The sequence below is a fragment of the Arvicanthis niloticus genome, chromosome 5, assembly GCF_011762505.2.
Source record: "Arvicanthis niloticus isolate mArvNil1 chromosome 5, mArvNil1.pat.X, whole genome shotgun sequence".
Taxonomy (NCBI): Eukaryota; Metazoa; Chordata; class Mammalia; order Rodentia; family Muridae; genus Arvicanthis; species Arvicanthis niloticus.
The window spans coordinates 100,735,323-100,752,417 of NC_047662.1; the positions used below are offsets into that span (position 1 = coordinate 100,735,323).

A 17,095-nucleotide genomic window follows, 5' to 3' on the forward strand; every position below is an offset into this window, starting at 1 on the left:
CGGAGGCACCTGAGCGCGGGCGCTGGGGATCCTGGCTGGAGGGACCCGGTACCCAGCCCTGGAGACCCTGGGGCCGCGGCCGGGGGCGGGGCCGAGGATCGCCGCGAGCTCCCGGGCGGGTCCCAGGGGCGGTGCTTTGCGGGCAGGTACCGCGGCTCCGCCCCCGTCCGTGGAGCTGGTCGGCCTTCGGCCGGGCGTGCTAATCACCGCGGCCCAATGACAACAAGGCCCAACCCTTCCCGCCTAGGATCTAGAGACGCGACCCAAGGAGAGTTGGCGGCGACTTTATTGCAGTAGCCACTGCTGCTACAGTAGCAAGAGCTCTCTGACTTTACCCAGATATCAACTTCCCACGGCTTTCCCCAGCACCCGGCCCTCCCGGATCGCACCTAACTGCAACTGGCGCCGGCGTTTCGAAACGTCAGAAAAGTGTCAGAGGGAACCGAGGCCACCGGGGTCCTGAGGACCCAGGATCTAGTGAACATGGTAACCTGCGTACCAGCCTCTGAGCAGATCGGCTGTGCGGAAAGAGATTCACAAGTTTATTTTGAAGATACGGGAGCCACTGAGGCTGTGCGGGTTACAGACTCCGGGAGCCCTGAGGACTGTGGACCCCAGAATGAGCCAGGCTACTGCAATTCAGAGGACTCTGGGCAGCTGATGGCCTCCTACGAGGGTAAAGCTAGGGGCTACCAGGTGCCTCCTTTTGGCTGGCGGATCTGCTTGGCTCACGAGTTTGCAGAGAAGAGGAAACCTTTCCAGGCTAACAACATCTCTCTCAGTAATTTGGTAAAGCACTTCGGTATGGGTTTGAGGTGAGTGGATTTCGATGCCTAGAATACCTTGGTTCCTTTGTTCCCATTCAGACTACCTACCCAAGTGGGAAAGGGTAAGAAAGCAGGTGGGCACCTGGTTCCAGTCAAGTATTCCGTATCCTCTAAATTCTTTAGCCTTGCAATTTTTGAAGGTGGAACTAAAGAACATTTTTTTCCTGCAGCCCTCTTTTCCTAGCATCTTGTCTTCTCAGCAGGAAAGAAAAAGAGCATTTAGTCCTAAAGTCAGTCTTTCCTATTTAGCCCCCTTCCATGCACTTCCTCTTTCCCAGGCTTCCCTTTGAGATTAGCTATACTTTGTGACAAGGTAGGAGAAGTCCAGTCTCTGTTGTGCTCGATACAGTGTTTTATTTTTTGACGAGGTTCTTCAGTCTACATTACCCTCAGCAGCTGAAACATTCTGTGTGCCTTATTTAAGCACAGGCTTCTTCAGTCCCAGAGTCCTTCTGTTTCTATCCTCAAGCTCTGATTCCTGGAATAGTTGAGTCTGGCTATTGTCAACCCCAAAGAGAGGGTGAGAAGTTCACTCTGTCCTGTGACAGATGGCTTCCATGCCAGAAAAGAAAAGAAAAAAGAAAAAAAACAAAAAAACAAAGTTGGAATTGGGCAAAGTTCTAGAGTGCCACCTACTTGGGAGGCTGAGGCAGGAGGATAATTTAAGCCCAAGAGTTGAGAGCAAACCTGAACATCACAGTGAAAGAATCCTCGAGTAACAAGTAGAGGCGAGCTCACAGTATAGCTCAGTAGTAGAGAGCATGCATTCTCCCACTGAGATACTTTCCCCGACCTCTACTGATGACTTCTAGCCATCGATGCTTTTTCTGGTCTTCCAGAGCCCAGCTAGGCTTTACCTCCTATCCCAGAGGTTGCAAACACTCCAGAGCAAGTACTATAGAAGCTTCTGGATTCCCCACTGAGTTCAAAGACTAGTGATGAAGGACCATTCCTATTAACAGGAACAGACTGATATAAAGACAGAGAGCATCATTCTGAGTCACTTCACTTATAAACACCATACTGGGGAGGGAAGCATAAAAGTTGCCAAACTCAGCCAAAGCGTCTAGAGTAAGAAACCCTTCTCTGCCCATCAGTGCTGTGGAACTGTGATGGGAAGGCCACTTACCTAACCCTAGCCCTCGGCAATGAAGAGGGCCTAGTGCTGCCTGGACATTTGGCTCCTGTGGGTGGTCCATCTCAGACAATCATCCCTCCAAGCTCTTTATGAAGCTAGCTGTCAAAACCAGACAAAAGTAACTTCAGGAAGAGTTTGTTTTGTCTCACAGTTTGAGGGTATGATCTATCATGGCAGAGAAGTAATGGCGGCAGTCACACTATCACAGCCAGGAGCAGAGAGTAATGACTGCCAGCACTCGGCTCGTTCTCCTTTCTATCCAGTCCAAGACTCCAGCCCGGGGAATGGAGTCACCCACAGTTAAGGTGCACCCTCCCATTTCAGTTAACCTAATGTATTCATTTCTCATAGGCATGCCCACAGGCTTGTCTCTTTGGTGATTCTAGATCTGGCCAAGTTGTCAGTATTAATTAACAATCATATTGTTCCAGCCAAACTCAAACCCCAAAAAGCCTTTGTATCACAATGGGATCTATGGTACTGAGATGGGCACAGTGGATTGCATGTGATCAGGATAAGGTCAAGAACAGGTGTGCATTCATCGCAGCCTCTTAGCCACTAAGTATGAGCTGAGTCACAGAGGCCTCAAGCTCTTGCTCAGCCCCTTGGACCTTGGCTTCCCATACTAGGATAGAGTGGGAATCACCCCACAGAGCCTGGGAATGGGATGAGGTCCTACACTGAGGAGAAAGCAGAGGTGAGGACTCAGAAGGATTGGTTTTGAGCTGGAATTGATACTACTGAAAAGACTGACTATACCAGGAATGACCAGCAGCCAGACTAGAGGAGGGAACCCCTCAGAGTTGAACTGAGGGGCACCCTCATAGGGGTGCTGGCAGGACAGTTACAGGACTCTCAACTTAGAGTTCAAGTTTGATTGTTCTTCCTTTCGCCAGAGTCAGTTCACTTAAGAAATGTTTTCTGCCAGAGAGTCCTTTGTACTGCCCATTTTTGTATCTTGTAATTCATCTCTGATCCTTTCTGGCTTCCCATTGCTGTCCCATTTCCTGTAAACTGGCAGAGGGACGCCCCAGCCTTCATCTCCCGTGCCTTTTGCCCCATCTGTCCCCAGAATGTGCCGCTCCTATTCTTCTTCTTCTTCTTCTTTTTTTTTAATATATATAGCCCTGGCTGTCCTGGAACTCACTCTGTAGACCAGGCTGGCCTCGAACTCAGAAATTCATCTGCCTCTGCCTCCCAAGTGCTGGGATTAAAGGCGTGAGCCACCACTGCCCAGCTGCTCCTGTTCTTCTTATTGTATTTTCCTGTCTCAACTCTCAATCCACTGTCTTACATTGCTCTCTCTGTGTCCACTGTTTGTACATCCATTCATACGTACATTCATCAAATATTATGGGCTGCAGGCCCTGTGCTTAGAGCTATGGGGAACATTCACCTAGTCTTGGTCATTGTCCCTTAACCCAAGGAACTTAACCATTTGTCATGCCCATGTGAGGAACACACTGACATAACAAGGCAGTGTCTAATTGGGAACTGACACAAGTATGTGACAATAGTCCACATTATTATATTATTATTATTATTCCACTTTATGGCTTTCTTATGTTAGGTTATTTGATCTTTCCATGGTTGCATGAGGTAGCTAGGGTAGAAGTTATCCCTATTTTGTAGACGAGGAAACAAAGTTTGGCTGACATATTTACTTACTTGTTTAGATGTGACTGAATGTTGGACATAAAATGATTGGTTAAGGAGGAGAGTGGAAGTGGGAAAGACGGATGTACAGGGCTTGTTTAGTGAGCCACCCTGAATGAGAATGTAGAAGGAATCAGGTTAGAGACATCTACTCCTATGTGACAGTCCTGTGATCATTTTCCTACCAGCTACAGAGCAAGGAGCAAGAACAGGAAAGCACTGTGACTTTTTAGAAAGCTTTAATATAGTGGGTATTCTGACTTTGTTTTGTTGAGAAAGGTTCTCACTTTGATGCCCGGGTTGTCTTGGAACTCATTACATAGCCCAGGCTAGCCTCAATGCCAAGTGTTGGTTTTACACATAGCAGCCATCATGACCAGTTAATTTATTAGGTATTTTGGAAGAACAAAATCTGAAAACTGAAAATTAAATGCTGAAGCAGGGATGGGGCTTAAGAGGAAATAGTGCAGGGTATATATATACACCATTTATCTTCAGCTGATATAGTTTCCCTTCTACCTGATATATTTTTCAATTTTTCACCTTTCGTAATCACAAAAGAAACAGTTTTTAAGAGGAAGTCCTTTTGGCAGCCTCTGCTTATTTGGAAATTAGGGGAATGTGTAGAGGAAGATGTAGCCAGGGAAGGCAACTGTGTCCTTTCGACACAGACAAAAGCTCCTGAGGTTTGAGCTAAAACAGTGGTAGTGGTAGTTAGAAGAATTGCTTCTCTCTCAGAATAGAGAAACAAGGGCATCCTACACTAGTACTTGGACAACTGGGAAAATAAGGGACCTTGAACTGGAGTAATCAGAGGAAGGCGGCTTGGAAGATAATAGTGATGGGTCCTAGGTTGTTGTCTTAGACAGTCTCACCATGTAGCCCATGCTGTAATCCCTCTGCCTCAGCTTTCAGAATGCTAAGATTATAGGAATGTTCATAGAACCTGACATCCTTGGGGCATTGAGTTGGAGATCACAGTGAGGTGACAAGGGAAAGGATGGTGAGTGCAGCTTTAGGAAACAGCCCGCTCACCTTACACTCACACTGACACTTGCTCCCCAGGTACTTGAAGTGGTGGTACCGGAAGACCCATGTGGAAAAGAAGACCCCTTTCATCGACATGTTCAATTCTGTACCCCTAAGACAGATCTATGGTGAGTCTCAGCTCAGCTGCCCTTTTCAGAGGGTCCAACTTCTATGCTTCTGCAGTCAGGCAAAAGGCGTCTAGTTCATGCATAGCTTCTGCAGTCAGGCAAAAGGCGTCTAGTTCATGCATAGCTCCATTCCTGGAGGCTTTAGAGATGTGAGCGTGCTTTCTTCTTCCAGTCCTCCACTAGCCATCCTGACTTTCTTTCTAGGTTGTCCCTTGGGGGGCATTGGAGGAGGCACTATCACCCGGGGCTGGAGAGGCCAGTTCTGTCGTTGGCAGCTTAATCCTGGAATGTACCAGCACCGGACAGTCATTGCAGACCAAGTAAGAAAGGGAGTTGGGCAGGCAGAGGAGTGACTCTTGGGCTAGCATGGGATGTAACAGTTAGACATCCATATGGTCCAGTTCAGTAAATGCTTTCAGGATGCTGTGTGCCCAGCCCAGTACTAGGATGGACAATAGGTTACGATAAACACAGAACCCATGTTCTTTGAAAGAGTAGACAAACAGCCCTGATAAATCTCATGTACTTGTCTCCTGCCTAATCTTCCGAGCACTAGCTCAGCCAGTACCCACCAAAGACTAGAGATTCTGGATCATTTAAACTGGCTAAAGGAATATTTGGTACTGGGTGGGGTGGTACATCCTTTTAATCCTAGTATTTGGAAGGCTGATGCAAAAGGATCAAGAGTTCAAGGCTAGCCTGGGCTACTTAAGACAAAACAAAGGTGGTGGGCAGTGAGATGGCTCAATAGATAAAGCCAAACAGGTCTGACAGCCTACATTCTGTCCCTGGACCCACAGGATGGGAGAACACCAGGCCCTACAAATTGTCTTAGAAGCTTCATGCGTAACTTTACTGTTCATTGTGGCATCCGCATGCGGTGGCATCGGTGTGGAGGTCAGAAGACAGCTTGTAGGAAGGAATGGGTTCTCACCTTCTACCATGTGGGCTTGGGAGATTAAACTCAGGTTGTTAGGCTTGGTGACAAGTGCCTTCACTTGCTTGGGCCATCTTGGCTGGCCCTCAGTTGTTTTTTTGTTTGGTTTGGTTTGGTTTGGTTTGGTTTGGTTTGGTTTGGTTTGGTTTGGTTTGGTTTGGTTTGGTTGGTTTTGGGTTTTTTTCTTTCTCTTTTTTTTTTTTTTTTTTTTTTTAAACAACAACAAAAACACTTGAAAAGACTGGAAGAGAAAAAGTAAAACCTAAAAAGTCATGGTGGGAAAAGGTGCACAGTGCTAAGTGTCCTTACCTAGATTAGTAACACTTCAGCCAAAGGTCAGCTCCCCTGCTGCAGATATTTGACGGTCTACCCAGGGCTCCCTTTAGCCCTTCTCTCTAGCCTTCCTTGCGTTTCTAAAGCTTCAGGTTTTTAATTTCTGTTTCTATATCATATCCGGGCCTTAATTGACAGTATATGACCTGCCCTTCACTAAAGCTCTCAAATGACCTCCCCTTCCGAGTTAGCAAGCTCCCCTTTCCTGAGGGAGACCTCCAGCTTTCAGCTTACCCCTACAAAGTACCATTAGCATTATTTTACAGATGAGGACACAGGATCCAGAGGGCATTGGTAACTCAGTGCCCTCAAAGCAGCATGGTAGCCAGTGCTCTCCGGGACAAAGAGTTGGTGGTCTTAACCATTTGTACTTTACCAGCAACATGAAAAATTATTTTATGGCTGGGCCCACATTTGTAATCCCAGCACTGAGGCAGAAGGATCACCAGTTCAAGGCCAGCCTGAGTTACAAAGCAAGACACTATCTCAAAAGAGATAGAAGAAAGGGAAAGAAAACTTTATATCAATAAAAATACCAAGCGTAGTTTGGAGTAACGGAAGAGATTAATCTGTCAGCATTCCTCCTCCCCGGAGCCTAAGGTTTTACTGGAAAATAAGACTTGGAGAAAATGGAGTCTGCCACCATGAGGTGGGCCCGCAGTAGACTGAAGAAGCAGACAGTACTACAGAGACTTTGCACACATGCCAGCTCCATGAGGTCCACTTCAGTAAGCTAGAAATGACCCCTGCCCTCAGAGTGAGCCATGGGACAATTGGAGACACAGGGTAGCAAGTAAAACCCACTGTGACATAATTCACCAGATACTGAAGAGGAATAAGATGTAACAGAATGGCTTCCTGCTGTAGAGGAGGAGGAGGAAGAGGAGGTATCTGACTCAGGCCCTTGAAGGATGAGGGGATCTGACTAGATGGAGACAGGCAGACACATGAAGAGGAAGTGAAGGATGCTCGCAGACTGGAAAGTGTTTGTGTATTTGTGTGACAAGGTTAGAGTTTAGCATTCAACCTGAATGCTATAGGAGTCACTAAAACATGCTAGGCAGGGGTTGGCAAATACTGATTTGTTATATCATTTTCTGCTACCAAGCTAAAAGGCAGAAATAGTATAAACCTGATTAAGGTACCAAGATCAGGCATGAAGGAAGGAGGGCTAGGAGCTGACTGGATGGGGATGAAGTAGGTCAGGTGCTGGTTCACTGAGCTGGAAGGCCTGGAGACAACCTAAGGCTGGTGGTGACAGGGTCTGCAAAGGGGTGCTTTGGGGGAGGGAACCAAGTGTGTGTTGCCTGTGGGCTACTTGTTCCAGCCTGTCTGCTCTTTTGATCAAGTTTATAGTATGCTTGCGTCGAGATGGGCGGACTGTGTATCAGCAAGTTCTGTCCTTGGAGCTTCCGAAGGTCCTGCGCAGCTGGAACTGGGGCCTGTGTGGTTACTTTGCTTTCTACCATGCCCTCTATCCCCGAGCCTGGACAGTCTATCAGCTTCCTGGCCAGAATGTCACCCTTACCTGTCGCCAGGTCACACCTATCTTGCCTCACGACTACCAGGTGAGGGTTCCTCCTGTTTGCCCCATCCCATGCCCTTCCCCACATCCACTGCTGCTAGAAGTTGTATAACCCGTGAAAGCGAGAGGCTGGAGCTATGAACATCACACTGCCTCCCCGACCAATCCATTCTAGCCGTCTAGACCTCCTGGGAATATAGAGATGCAAGAATGACGGAAGGAAGTGCAGTGGGGACTATCTGAAGAGGTTCTCTCTGGCCACTGCTGAGGACACACTGAGACTGAGTCCGATCTCTCATCCCCAGGACAGCAGTCTCCCTGTAGGAGTCTTCGTGTGGGATGTAGAAAACGAAGGAGACGAGACTCTGGACGTGTCCATCATGTTCTCCATGCGGAATGGACTAGGAGATGATGATGATGCTGCCGGAGGTTTGTGGAATGAGCCCTTCCATCTGGAACAGGATGGGACGACTGTACAGGGGCTACTCCTGCATCATCCAACCCCTCCGAACCCCTACACCATGGCTGTGGCTGCACGATGCACGGTAAGGGAAGAGTCTGCTCTATACCTCTCCCTGTGAGCCCCTGCCCTCGCAGCCTGACCTGAACCTACTTTACCTCTCATAAGTCTTCCATTTCATTAACTCCTGAGTCTGGTCCTCATCACAGCCCTCAGCCTCTAGAACTTGGAGGTGACATTGTGTAAGGAGTAGAAGAGCTAGTACAGTGTGCTTGGACGAGCCTTTACAAAGTCTCTGGCTTCTTAACAGGCAGATACCACGGTAACCTACACCACAGCCTTTGACCCTGACAGCACTGGGCAGCAGGTGTGGCAGGACCTACTTCAAGATGGACAGCTGGACTCCCCTGCTGGTGATGGGGGGTTTGACTGGGAGGTGTTGGGAAGAAAGGCTCTATCCTGTCTTAGGACCAGGGATGGAAGACCTGATAATGAATAGGCCTTGTCTTCAAATTAGGAGTCCCTAGCTTTGGGGCTCAAAGAGGTGCCTGTGCTGATTCCTCTGATTCTTAGGCCAAAGCACCCCAACACAGAAAGGAGAGGGTATCGCTGGGGCTGTATGCATCTCCAGCAAGCTGCTACCACGAGGCCGGTGCTGCCTGGAGTTTTCACTGGCTTGGGATATGCCTAGGATCATGTTTGGAGCTAAAGGCCAAGTCCACTACAGGTAAATGCATGGGTCCAAAGGTGGGGGGGGACTCTAGCCTAGAGCATCTGTTCTTACTTTACGCCTTTCTTTTCATCCCAGGCGGTATACACGGTTCTTTGGTTCAGATGGTGATGTGGCACCTGCTCTGAGCCACTATGCACTGTGCCAATATGCAGATTGGGAGAACAGAATCTCAGCATGGCAGAACCCAGTACTGGATGACAGGTGCCAGTAGTAACTTCTTGTAGTTTTTCCCAGGCATTCACTCCAAATAGGACTTGATCTATTTCCCCAGCAGTCAGTCAGGCTGTGCTGGGACCCACATAGTGCCCCTACTCCTCTCAACTCGAGAATTCCTCCTATCCTGGGAGGCTCATAAAAATCTACTCCCTCCTCTTGGCTTCCCAGAACCCTGCCTGCCTGGTACAAATCTGCACTGTTCAATGAATTGTACTTCCTGGCCGATGGAGGCACAGTATGGCTGGAAGTTCCTGAAGACTCCCTACCAGAGGAGCTGGGAGGGAGTATGGATCAGCTTCGCCCTGTTCTGCAGGACTATGGGCGATTTGGCTATCTTGAAGGTATGGAATGCCAGTACATTGGCATGGGTCAAGCTAGCTGTGTCTTACATACCGCAAGATGACAGATGTTGCCTATCCTGAGATACCAACAGGATAAGGGATGAACTGGAAATATGGAAAGATGACTGTGTCCTACTTCCAGCTTTTGAAGAGCTACTGAGCAGAAGCTGGCATTCTGGTAACAGTGTCTCTCTCGTTCTTCCAGGCCAGGAGTACCGCATGTACAACACATACGATGTCCACTTTTATGCTTCCTTTGCCCTCGTCATGCTGTGGCCCAAACTTGAGCTCAGTCTTCAGTATGATATGGGTAACTTCTCTAAGTGTTCTCTGCCCTTGAGCCTTTATTGTCTGTCAGATGACGTGTCCTCCTCTTCCTCTTGGGCATGCCTGCATCTGGCTCATTAGTTCTCTGGGGTCACACATACAGCACTGTGCCCCACCCCAAGCCTGCCCATTCCCTGCTTTCCCTCACGTACTGTGGCTCTGCTCCTCCAGCTCTGGCAACTTTCAAGGAGGACCTGACCCGGCGACGGTACCTGATGAGTGGAGTAGTGGCCCCTGTGAAAAGGAGGAACGTTATCCCTCATGATATTGGGGATCCAGGTAAGATCCCACTACCCCAAGGTCAACTCCATCTGTCTGTTTCTGTGCCCACTCTCCTGTCCACTGATGCACTTAACCAGATCCCCTCCCCCGGCAGATGATGAGCCGTGGCTCCGGGTCAACGCGTATTTGATTCATGATACTGCCGACTGGAAGGACCTGAACCTGAAGTTTGTGTTGCAAGTTTATCGGGACTATTACCTGACGGGTGACCAAGGCTTCCTGAAGGACATGTGGCCTGTGTGTCTGGTAAGGAATGAGAACGTAGTGTCCAGTATACCAGGGACATGGCTGGAGTCTTGGGAGAACCCAGATGGCTAATATCTTTCTTAGAACCTGGGTCTTCAGTGTCTTGATCCCTCTCTAGGCTGTGATGGAGTCCGAAATGAAGTTCGATAAGGACCAAGATGGGCTCATTGAGAATGGAGGCTATGCAGACCAGACCTATGATGGATGGGTCACCACAGGCCCCAGGTTTGGGGGTAGGGATTTCCAGGTCTGAGGTGGGGACCCGGGCATGGGAGGTGCTGGAGCGGCCAGTGTCACTCCAGCCACTATCCCTACAGTGCTTACTGCGGAGGGCTGTGGCTGGCAGCGGTGGCTGTGATGGTTCAGATGGCCGTTCTGTGTGGGGCCCAGGATGTCCAGGATAAGTTCTCTTCCATTCTCTGCCGAGGCCGCGAAGCTTATGAGAGATTGCTCTGGAATGGTGAGTAAAAGCAGCCTGGGGCATCTTAAAGCCCAGCTACGGGGTACAAGCAGCTTTACTTTGCTCTTTCTATATCACAGGACGCTATTACAACTACGACAGCAGCTCCCAGCCCCAGTCCCGCAGCGTCATGTCTGACCAGTGTGCTGGGCAGTGGTTCCTGAGGGCCTGCGGCCTGGGAGAAGGAGACACTGAAGTGAGAGGCTAGAAAAGCCAGAAGTATGGTTTCCTTGGAGGTGGGAGGCAAGTCTGAGACTCTGCCTTTGCTCTCCCTCCAGGTATTTCCTACCCTGCATGTGGTCCGTGCTCTCCAAACCATCTTTGAGCTCAATGTCCAAGCCTTTGCAGGAGGAGCCATGGGGGCTGTGAATGGGATGCAGCCTCATGGTGTCCCTGATAGATCCAGTGTGCAGTCTGATGAAGTTTGGGTGGGTGTGGTCTATGGGCTGGCAGCCACCATGATCCAAGAGGTAATGTATTCTCTTCCCCATCCCTTCAACATTTGTACTGTGGTCCAGAAAACTTCCTCAGCCACTAAATGTATTTCATGAACACCCTAATGCTATCTTGTCCGTCCACAGAGCTCCCTTTTCCCTGATACACATTCCACCTCTTACCTTTAAGTTCTTGCCTTTAGGGCAAACAGCCTACTGTCTCATCTGCTCAGCTAAGGTAATTGTGCCAAGAGTCAGTTATTCCGTGTGACTTCTACCTCTCCCCACAGGGCCTGACTTGGGAAGGTTTCCGGACAGCTGAAGGCTGTTACCGTACTGTATGGGAACGCCTGGGCCTGGCTTTCCAGACCCCAGAGGCATACTGTCAGCAGCGGGTGTTCCGTTCCCTGGCCTACATGCGGCCACTGAGCATCTGGGCCATGCAGCTGGCCCTGCAACAGCAGCAGCGTAAGAAGAGCCACAGGCCAACAGTCACACAAGGCACAGGACTAAGCACTCAGCCTGGATGTGGACCAAAGAGATCACTGGCAGACCTCAGTCCAGAGTGATCCCTCTGAACTGTGGAGGCCCAGCCTCCACACTGGGCCTCCCTCCTTCCTCCCACAAGTCCTGCAGCCCTGAGCCAAAAGGACAATCACGCCCCTCTTCCTACCCACCTGTGCCAGTAAAAGGGGCCGAGGAGCCACTTATTTATTTCTTACCCTACCCGTTCCTTCCATGGATGAAGTATTCAAGGCCAGTACATTTCTCCAAATCTCTTCATGGGACAACAGATACACATGAGTATAAATAAAATACTCATAAAACTAGTTAGTGTGGTGTCTGAGTTCTTGGTCATCCTAACAGGGCACATGAACAAAGGCCAGCTCTCCCCTACTCCTTTTTATTTGAATACAGACAGGAGTCCTCAGGCTGAGGACTCTCCATATCCTCACACCTAACCTGAATACCCACCCTGCAAGATGACCAAAGAAGGGCTGTGTGTGGGTAGCCATCCCCCACTTTCTGAAAGATTTGCCTGCAGGAGAAGATTGGAGCCTGAGAAGGGCATTTCCGAAGACAGATCAAGGAGTGGCCAGTGCAGGGGCTGCTCTGCTTGAGGCATGTGGTACAGTATGCAGGAAAAGTTGCTGGAGACCAAGAACAGATGCTCTGAGCTGTCCAGCAACTGGTGTGTGCTGTCCGTGGGTGGCTCTGACTGCAGGGCAGACAGCTTCGGCTGCTGATGGTCCTCGCTGGGGAGGGCACGAAGCTTGCGGTGCAACACTGAAGGGACAGAGACTGGTCAGGAGACCACACAGAAGAAGCCCTTTACCACAGCCCACGCCTGAAGGTCCTTAAGCCTCTTACCAACATACTCAGTGGGCACACTCCCCCTTGCATCAGAGGAGTACATAGCAGGTACCAGGAGAAGGCAGAAAGAGAACACAAGGACCTAGAACACAGAGAAAGGAGGTGAAGGCTCTGGGTCACACACCCCGCAGGTCTATGCCAGGGAAAGGATCTCCTGTCACCCTCCTCACCAGAACGCAAGTGCTGCCACTGCTGGTTTTGTTAGCTATCTCAATCACCATGGCCTGAAGCTTCCTCAGTTGATCTAGAAGGGACCTAAGAGACAAGAGGAAACAGTAGTGGGCATGCTCTGGCCGAGCACCTGAGTCACGATGAAACCCTCCTGTCTAAGCCACCCTCTCCATTGATGCTGTGGATCCAGTCTCAACTTCCTTGCCATTTTTCCCCCCAAGTGACTGTGCACAAATGCCTGTGATTCCTTAGTAAGACAAAAATAAAATAAAATAAAATAAAACTTCTCTGCTCTGACTTAAATACCTTCAAGAAAGACTCCAGTGCCTGATGAGCTATGCATGTAATCTTCACCAAGCACTGTGTTCTTTACCTTCTGGGCCAACACCCCAGTGCTAGAGTTCCAGCCAGGCACAAATACATTGTCTTTTCCCCTCCCAGTCCCATCCCCATAGCTGCAACTGCTCTGATGTTGACGACCTGCATTCAGTCTTTTCTTACTTCTTTATCTTGGTACTTAACTCCTTAGCTACTTGTAAGTTTATTCTTCGCCTCACTGAGCTTGAGACCTGGCTAACCTCCAGATGTTTGCAATGTAGGAGCTATCCAATTAGAAGTTGCATAGAACAGTGGGAAGAATGAGAAAGCATTAAAAAAGAAATGACTTCAAATGGCCGCTTACAGATTCTGTTCCTCCAGACGCTGAACCTTGTTCTGTAGCTCCTGATTCTGGGCTGTGTACTTCAAGACCCTAGAGGACAACATGGATATGAGGAGACGTGGATTTCAAAATAATGTGTCCTCCCTTCAAACACTCGAGGTTTCTAGCCTCACATGTCCGTTCATTCTTACCTGCTCTCCAGCCCCACTACGTACACCTTCTTCTTCTTTCGGCTTTCTTGAGCTGCTCTCTTGTTACGAATCTTCCTCCGTACTCGCTTTAGAACTTGTTCCTCCACCTAAGAGAAGATGGGGAAAAGGCCACCCATGGTATGTTATTATATACCTGTATATTAATATATATATGTACATATATATATGTATATATATATTACACAGGTGTGTTGGAAGGCAGCTGACTTTTCCAATCAAATACTCTCCACAGCTTCTCTGTCAATAGGCATTCATCTTCTGTGTGAACATCAAGGAACAGATGTTCAACACTTAAAAGCCAGACTTTTTGTTTATGTGTATGGGTGTTTTGCCTGCATGTCTGCATAATGTATATGTACTATGTATGTGCCTGGTGCCCACATAGGCTACAAGAGGGTGTCAGATCTCCTGGGACAGGAGTTACAGACAATCGTGAGCTGCCATGTAGGTGCTGAGTCTCGAACTCATGCCCCATGGAAGAGCAGAAAGTGCTCTAAACCACTGAGCCATCTTCCAGTCTCTAATTAATTTAAAAAATTCCTCTTAAGCTAGGTGTGGTTATACATGCCTGTAATATCAGCACTTGGGAGGTAGAGAGAGGAGGTCAGGATTTCAAGACCATCCTTGGCTAGGTATTTTTGAGGACAGATTGAGCTACATAAGACCATGTCTCAAAACTAACGACAACATCCACCTTTACCCTAAACCAACATCAGTCTTCTTATAATTTCCAGCCATTGGATTTCCTAGACTTTCTAGAGTGATGTAGAATATATGCTTATCTTAAGGTACTTAAAACTTTTTTTTTTTCAAAAATTAAAACTGAATAAAGTTAACTCTTACATTCTCTGATAATGCCTATCAAACCTGGACACTAGCCAAGAGCGACATCACGCATTTGTAATCTAGTCCAAGGGAGTTAGAAGCAGGAGAATCAGGAATTCAAAGGCATTCTTTCCCTACTACATAGTTTGAGGCCAGCCCAGGCAGCGCTTACAGTACCCTGCCTTAACAAACAAGGGCCAGAGGGTGAGGCTCAGTGGTAGAGCATTAAAAAGCATTCATGAGGTACTCTAACCCCGGTGGACAGGGGGACTATGGTATGCTCTCCGGTGGACAGGGGGACTATGGTATGCTCTCCGGTGGACAGGGGGACTATGGTATGCTCTCCGGTGGACAGGGGGACTATGGTATGCTCTCCGGTGGACAGGGGGACTATGGTATGCTCTCCGGTGGATAGGGGGACTATGGTATGCTCTCCGGTGGATAGGGGGACTATGGTATGCTCTCCGGTGGACAGGGGGACTATGGTATGCTCTCCGGTGGACAGGGGGACTATGGTATGCTCTCCGGTGGATAGGGGGACTATGGTATGCTCTCCGGTGGATAGGGGGACTATGGTATGCTCTCCGGTGGACAGGGGGACTATGGTATGCTCTCCGGTGGACAGGGGGACTATGGTATGCTCTCCGGTGGACAGGGGGACTATGGTATGCTCTCCGGTGGACAGGGGGACTATGGTATGCTCTCTGGTGGACAGGGGGACTATGGTATGCTCTCCAGTGGACGGGGGACTATGGTATGCTCTCCGGTGGATAGGGGGACTATGGTATGCTCTCCGGTGGACAGGGGGACTATGGTATGCTCTGGCCAGTATAAAGGAAGACGAGACAGTTACTATTCTAGGAACAGAACCACAATTGATAATTTCAAAATTCCATTTTCTTTCCTACTAATATATTGCTCATTCATCTTGTAATAGTGGTAGAGGGATAGGAGATGGTCTCTCATGTAGCTCAGGCTTGCCTGAACTCAACATGAAGTGAAGTCTGTCACTCTAATCCACCTGTCCAAAATAAGTAAATATCCACTTAACAAAAGAAGACAATATTAAAAAGGCAAATGACATAAAAACATTTGCCACAAAAACTAGATGTAGCACGTGGGATGTGACTTCGAACTTCTGAGGGCCTTCCTGCCTCTGCTCCCAGAGTGCTAGGATTATAGAGGGGTGAGCCATCATGTGCAGCTTTGACGGTTGTTGTTGTTAGACTGGTTCAGTCTCTCAAGCATTTCCACCGCTGAGCACCAGGTGAAGGCCCGTGATAACAATGAAAGCTATCAAGGCCCTTCACTTGCAGTTCCTTTCAAGGCTCTGTACTAAAGTCACTTGACATTTACAAAATTATCTTTTGTACGTGGTGTGCTTGTTTGGAGAGGAGAGAACTTGTAGGAGTTGGTTCTCTCCTTCCATCATGTGGGTCCTGGGGCCTAAGCAAGGGCCTTTTCCTACTAAGCCGTACACTGATAATTTTGAAAGGAACACCAAAATATACATAAGCCCCACAAGATCAGGATCTACCCTGGCATCTAGCCTACTATATACCTATCTCAAGTTCCCACTAGCAACAAGTCTGCTTCCATTCCGACCTCTGTCCTTCTGCAAGTGATTGATATAAAATAAACTGAGTTTGCCTACTTGGGTTACACAATCCCCCTCCAGCTTTTGCTCTACCAACAGGAACCTTACCTTACTGAGAGGAAGTGTTGAGGGCAGAGTGAGCCCCTCCTTCTCCAAAAGTCTTTTCTCTTCTTCGGTCAGTATCAGCCTAGAAATTTCCTAAGGTTGGAGGGAATAGTGAAGAGAGCAGAGTTGCATGGGGATGTCAGAGCAGTATGGGGGAATCTTGGCTGCTGCAAAGTGAGGTAATCCCGAAAAATCAAGTCCAGTACCTGTTCTGCTGCTGTTTCCTCCACACGCAGTGGAGTCACGTGGAACCCCTCCTTTTCAAAGCTCTCAGCATCTACAAAAGTGAAAGTAGGGCTAGCTAGACCAGTGAGCTCTCTCCTCCCCGTAACTTAACATTTCACACTCACCTAGATCTATGGAGATGTGCTCCTGAGGAAGGGAGTAGTTGTGATCATGGAGAATAGAAGAGCTGGAGGAGCTGAGACCATCCCGCGATGCCGAGGAGGGACTGAGCAGAGAGCCCAGTAAATCCTCTACCTCCCAGTCGCTCAGTTCTTGCACGGAATTCTAACAAATTCAAAGACCTTAATTTATCTCCGTACCTTGGGTCTCGCGGACATCCCTAGCTTCCCCATTCAGAACACCCACCCACCTCGGAAGGTGACAACTTCAAGTCCAGCGGAGCCTCCATGTCCTGCTCAGTCGCAGCCCACAAATCTCCGCTTTCCTCTAGCAGGAAGCCCAGCAGGTCCTGATCACCAGGATCCAAAGCTAGCAGGTCCTGACCACCAGGATCCATTTGGGATATCTATGGATAGAAATCTCTCCGCGCAGATCCACTCTCCGAACCTTAGGCACGACCCCTCAGTCTGTCAAGTCGTTGGCTCGACTTAACCTTCGTCACTCCCGGACAAGGCCTAGCTGTCACTCTAAACCGCACCCGTCTCTCGGCTTTTATTTTCCTCAGCTTCCAACACAACGGAGGTGATGCACATAACCCCGTGGAATCCTGGGACTTGGAGTTCTCCAACTCGGAAGTGGCTCGTGTGCTGCGCCACGTCCCGGGGGCTATGCAAATTACGGGGACGTCCCTTCAACTTCCCACACCCCAGGGCGGGGATTCTAGGGATCCGGA

The 17,095-nt window shown here is 48.9% G+C and overlaps 2 protein-coding genes across 3 annotated transcripts; one reads left to right on the forward strand and one right to left on the reverse strand.

The window, feature by feature from the left end:
- The first annotated feature begins 96 nt into the window (after positions 1 to 96).
- On the forward strand, positions 97 to 11,902 carry Gba2 (glucosylceramidase beta 2). 2 transcript variants are annotated; one of them, XM_034503063.2, is made up of 17 exons: positions 97 to 815; positions 4,687 to 4,778; positions 4,983 to 5,098; positions 7,398 to 7,616; positions 7,879 to 8,118; positions 8,344 to 8,446; positions 8,607 to 8,760; positions 8,842 to 8,967; positions 9,151 to 9,323; positions 9,529 to 9,633; positions 9,822 to 9,929; positions 10,027 to 10,178; positions 10,297 to 10,403; positions 10,496 to 10,638; positions 10,719 to 10,834; positions 10,917 to 11,108; positions 11,363 to 11,902. In XM_034503063.2, the coding sequence occupies exons 1-17, from the start codon at positions 484 to 486 to the stop codon at positions 11,639 to 11,641; spliced, it is 2,757 nt and encodes a 918-aa protein (XP_034358954.1). In that variant the 5' UTR covers positions 97 to 483; the 3' UTR covers positions 11,642 to 11,902. The 2 variants fall into 2 exon arrangements, with proteins under 2 accessions (XP_034358954.1, XP_076791215.1); XM_076935100.1 differs by lacking the exons at positions 97 to 815; positions 4,687 to 4,778 and having other exon boundaries at positions 4,982 to 5,098; positions 7,884 to 8,118.
- A 60-nt stretch (positions 11,903 to 11,962) lies between these two features.
- Positions 11,963 to 16,947, reverse strand: Creb3 (cAMP responsive element binding protein 3). The gene is made up of 9 exons (XM_034503066.3): positions 16,613 to 16,947; positions 16,368 to 16,527; positions 16,224 to 16,294; positions 16,021 to 16,110; positions 13,470 to 13,576; positions 13,300 to 13,368; positions 12,617 to 12,701; positions 12,444 to 12,528; positions 11,963 to 12,359 (listed from the first exon to the last, which is right to left on the reverse strand). The coding sequence occupies exons 1-9, from the start codon at positions 16,757 to 16,759 to the stop codon at positions 12,031 to 12,033; spliced, it is 1,143 nt and encodes a 380-aa protein (XP_034358957.1). The 5' UTR covers positions 16,760 to 16,947; the 3' UTR covers positions 11,963 to 12,030.
- Positions 16,948 to 17,095: the final 148 nt, after the last annotated feature.

Excerpts from the sequence above, each read along its gene's own strand:
- Creb3 (XM_034503066.3), bottom strand. The coding sequence starts at position 16,759 with ATGGATCCTGGTGGTCAGGACCTGCTAGCTTTGGATCCTGGTGATCAG. Across the intron at positions 13,369-13,469 it reads GTAGTGGGGCTGGAGAGCAG|GGTCTTGAAGTACACAGCCC; the intron begins GTAAGAATGAAC and ends GTTGTCCTCTAG. Across the intron at positions 12,529-12,616 it reads GTGGCAGCACTTGCGTTCTG|GTCCTTGTGTTCTCTTTCTG; the intron begins GTGAGGAGGGTG and ends TCTGTGTTCTAG.
- Gba2 (XM_034503063.2), top strand. The coding sequence starts at position 484 with ATGGTAACCTGCGTACCAGCCTCTGAGCAGATCGGCTGTGCGGAAAGA. Across the intron at positions 10,179-10,296 it reads ACATGTGGCCTGTGTGTCTG|GCTGTGATGGAGTCCGAAAT; the intron begins GTAAGGAATGAG and ends ATCCCTCTCTAG. Across the intron at positions 11,109-11,362 it reads CAGCCACCATGATCCAAGAG|GGCCTGACTTGGGAAGGTTT; the intron begins GTAATGTATTCT and ends CTCTCCCCACAG.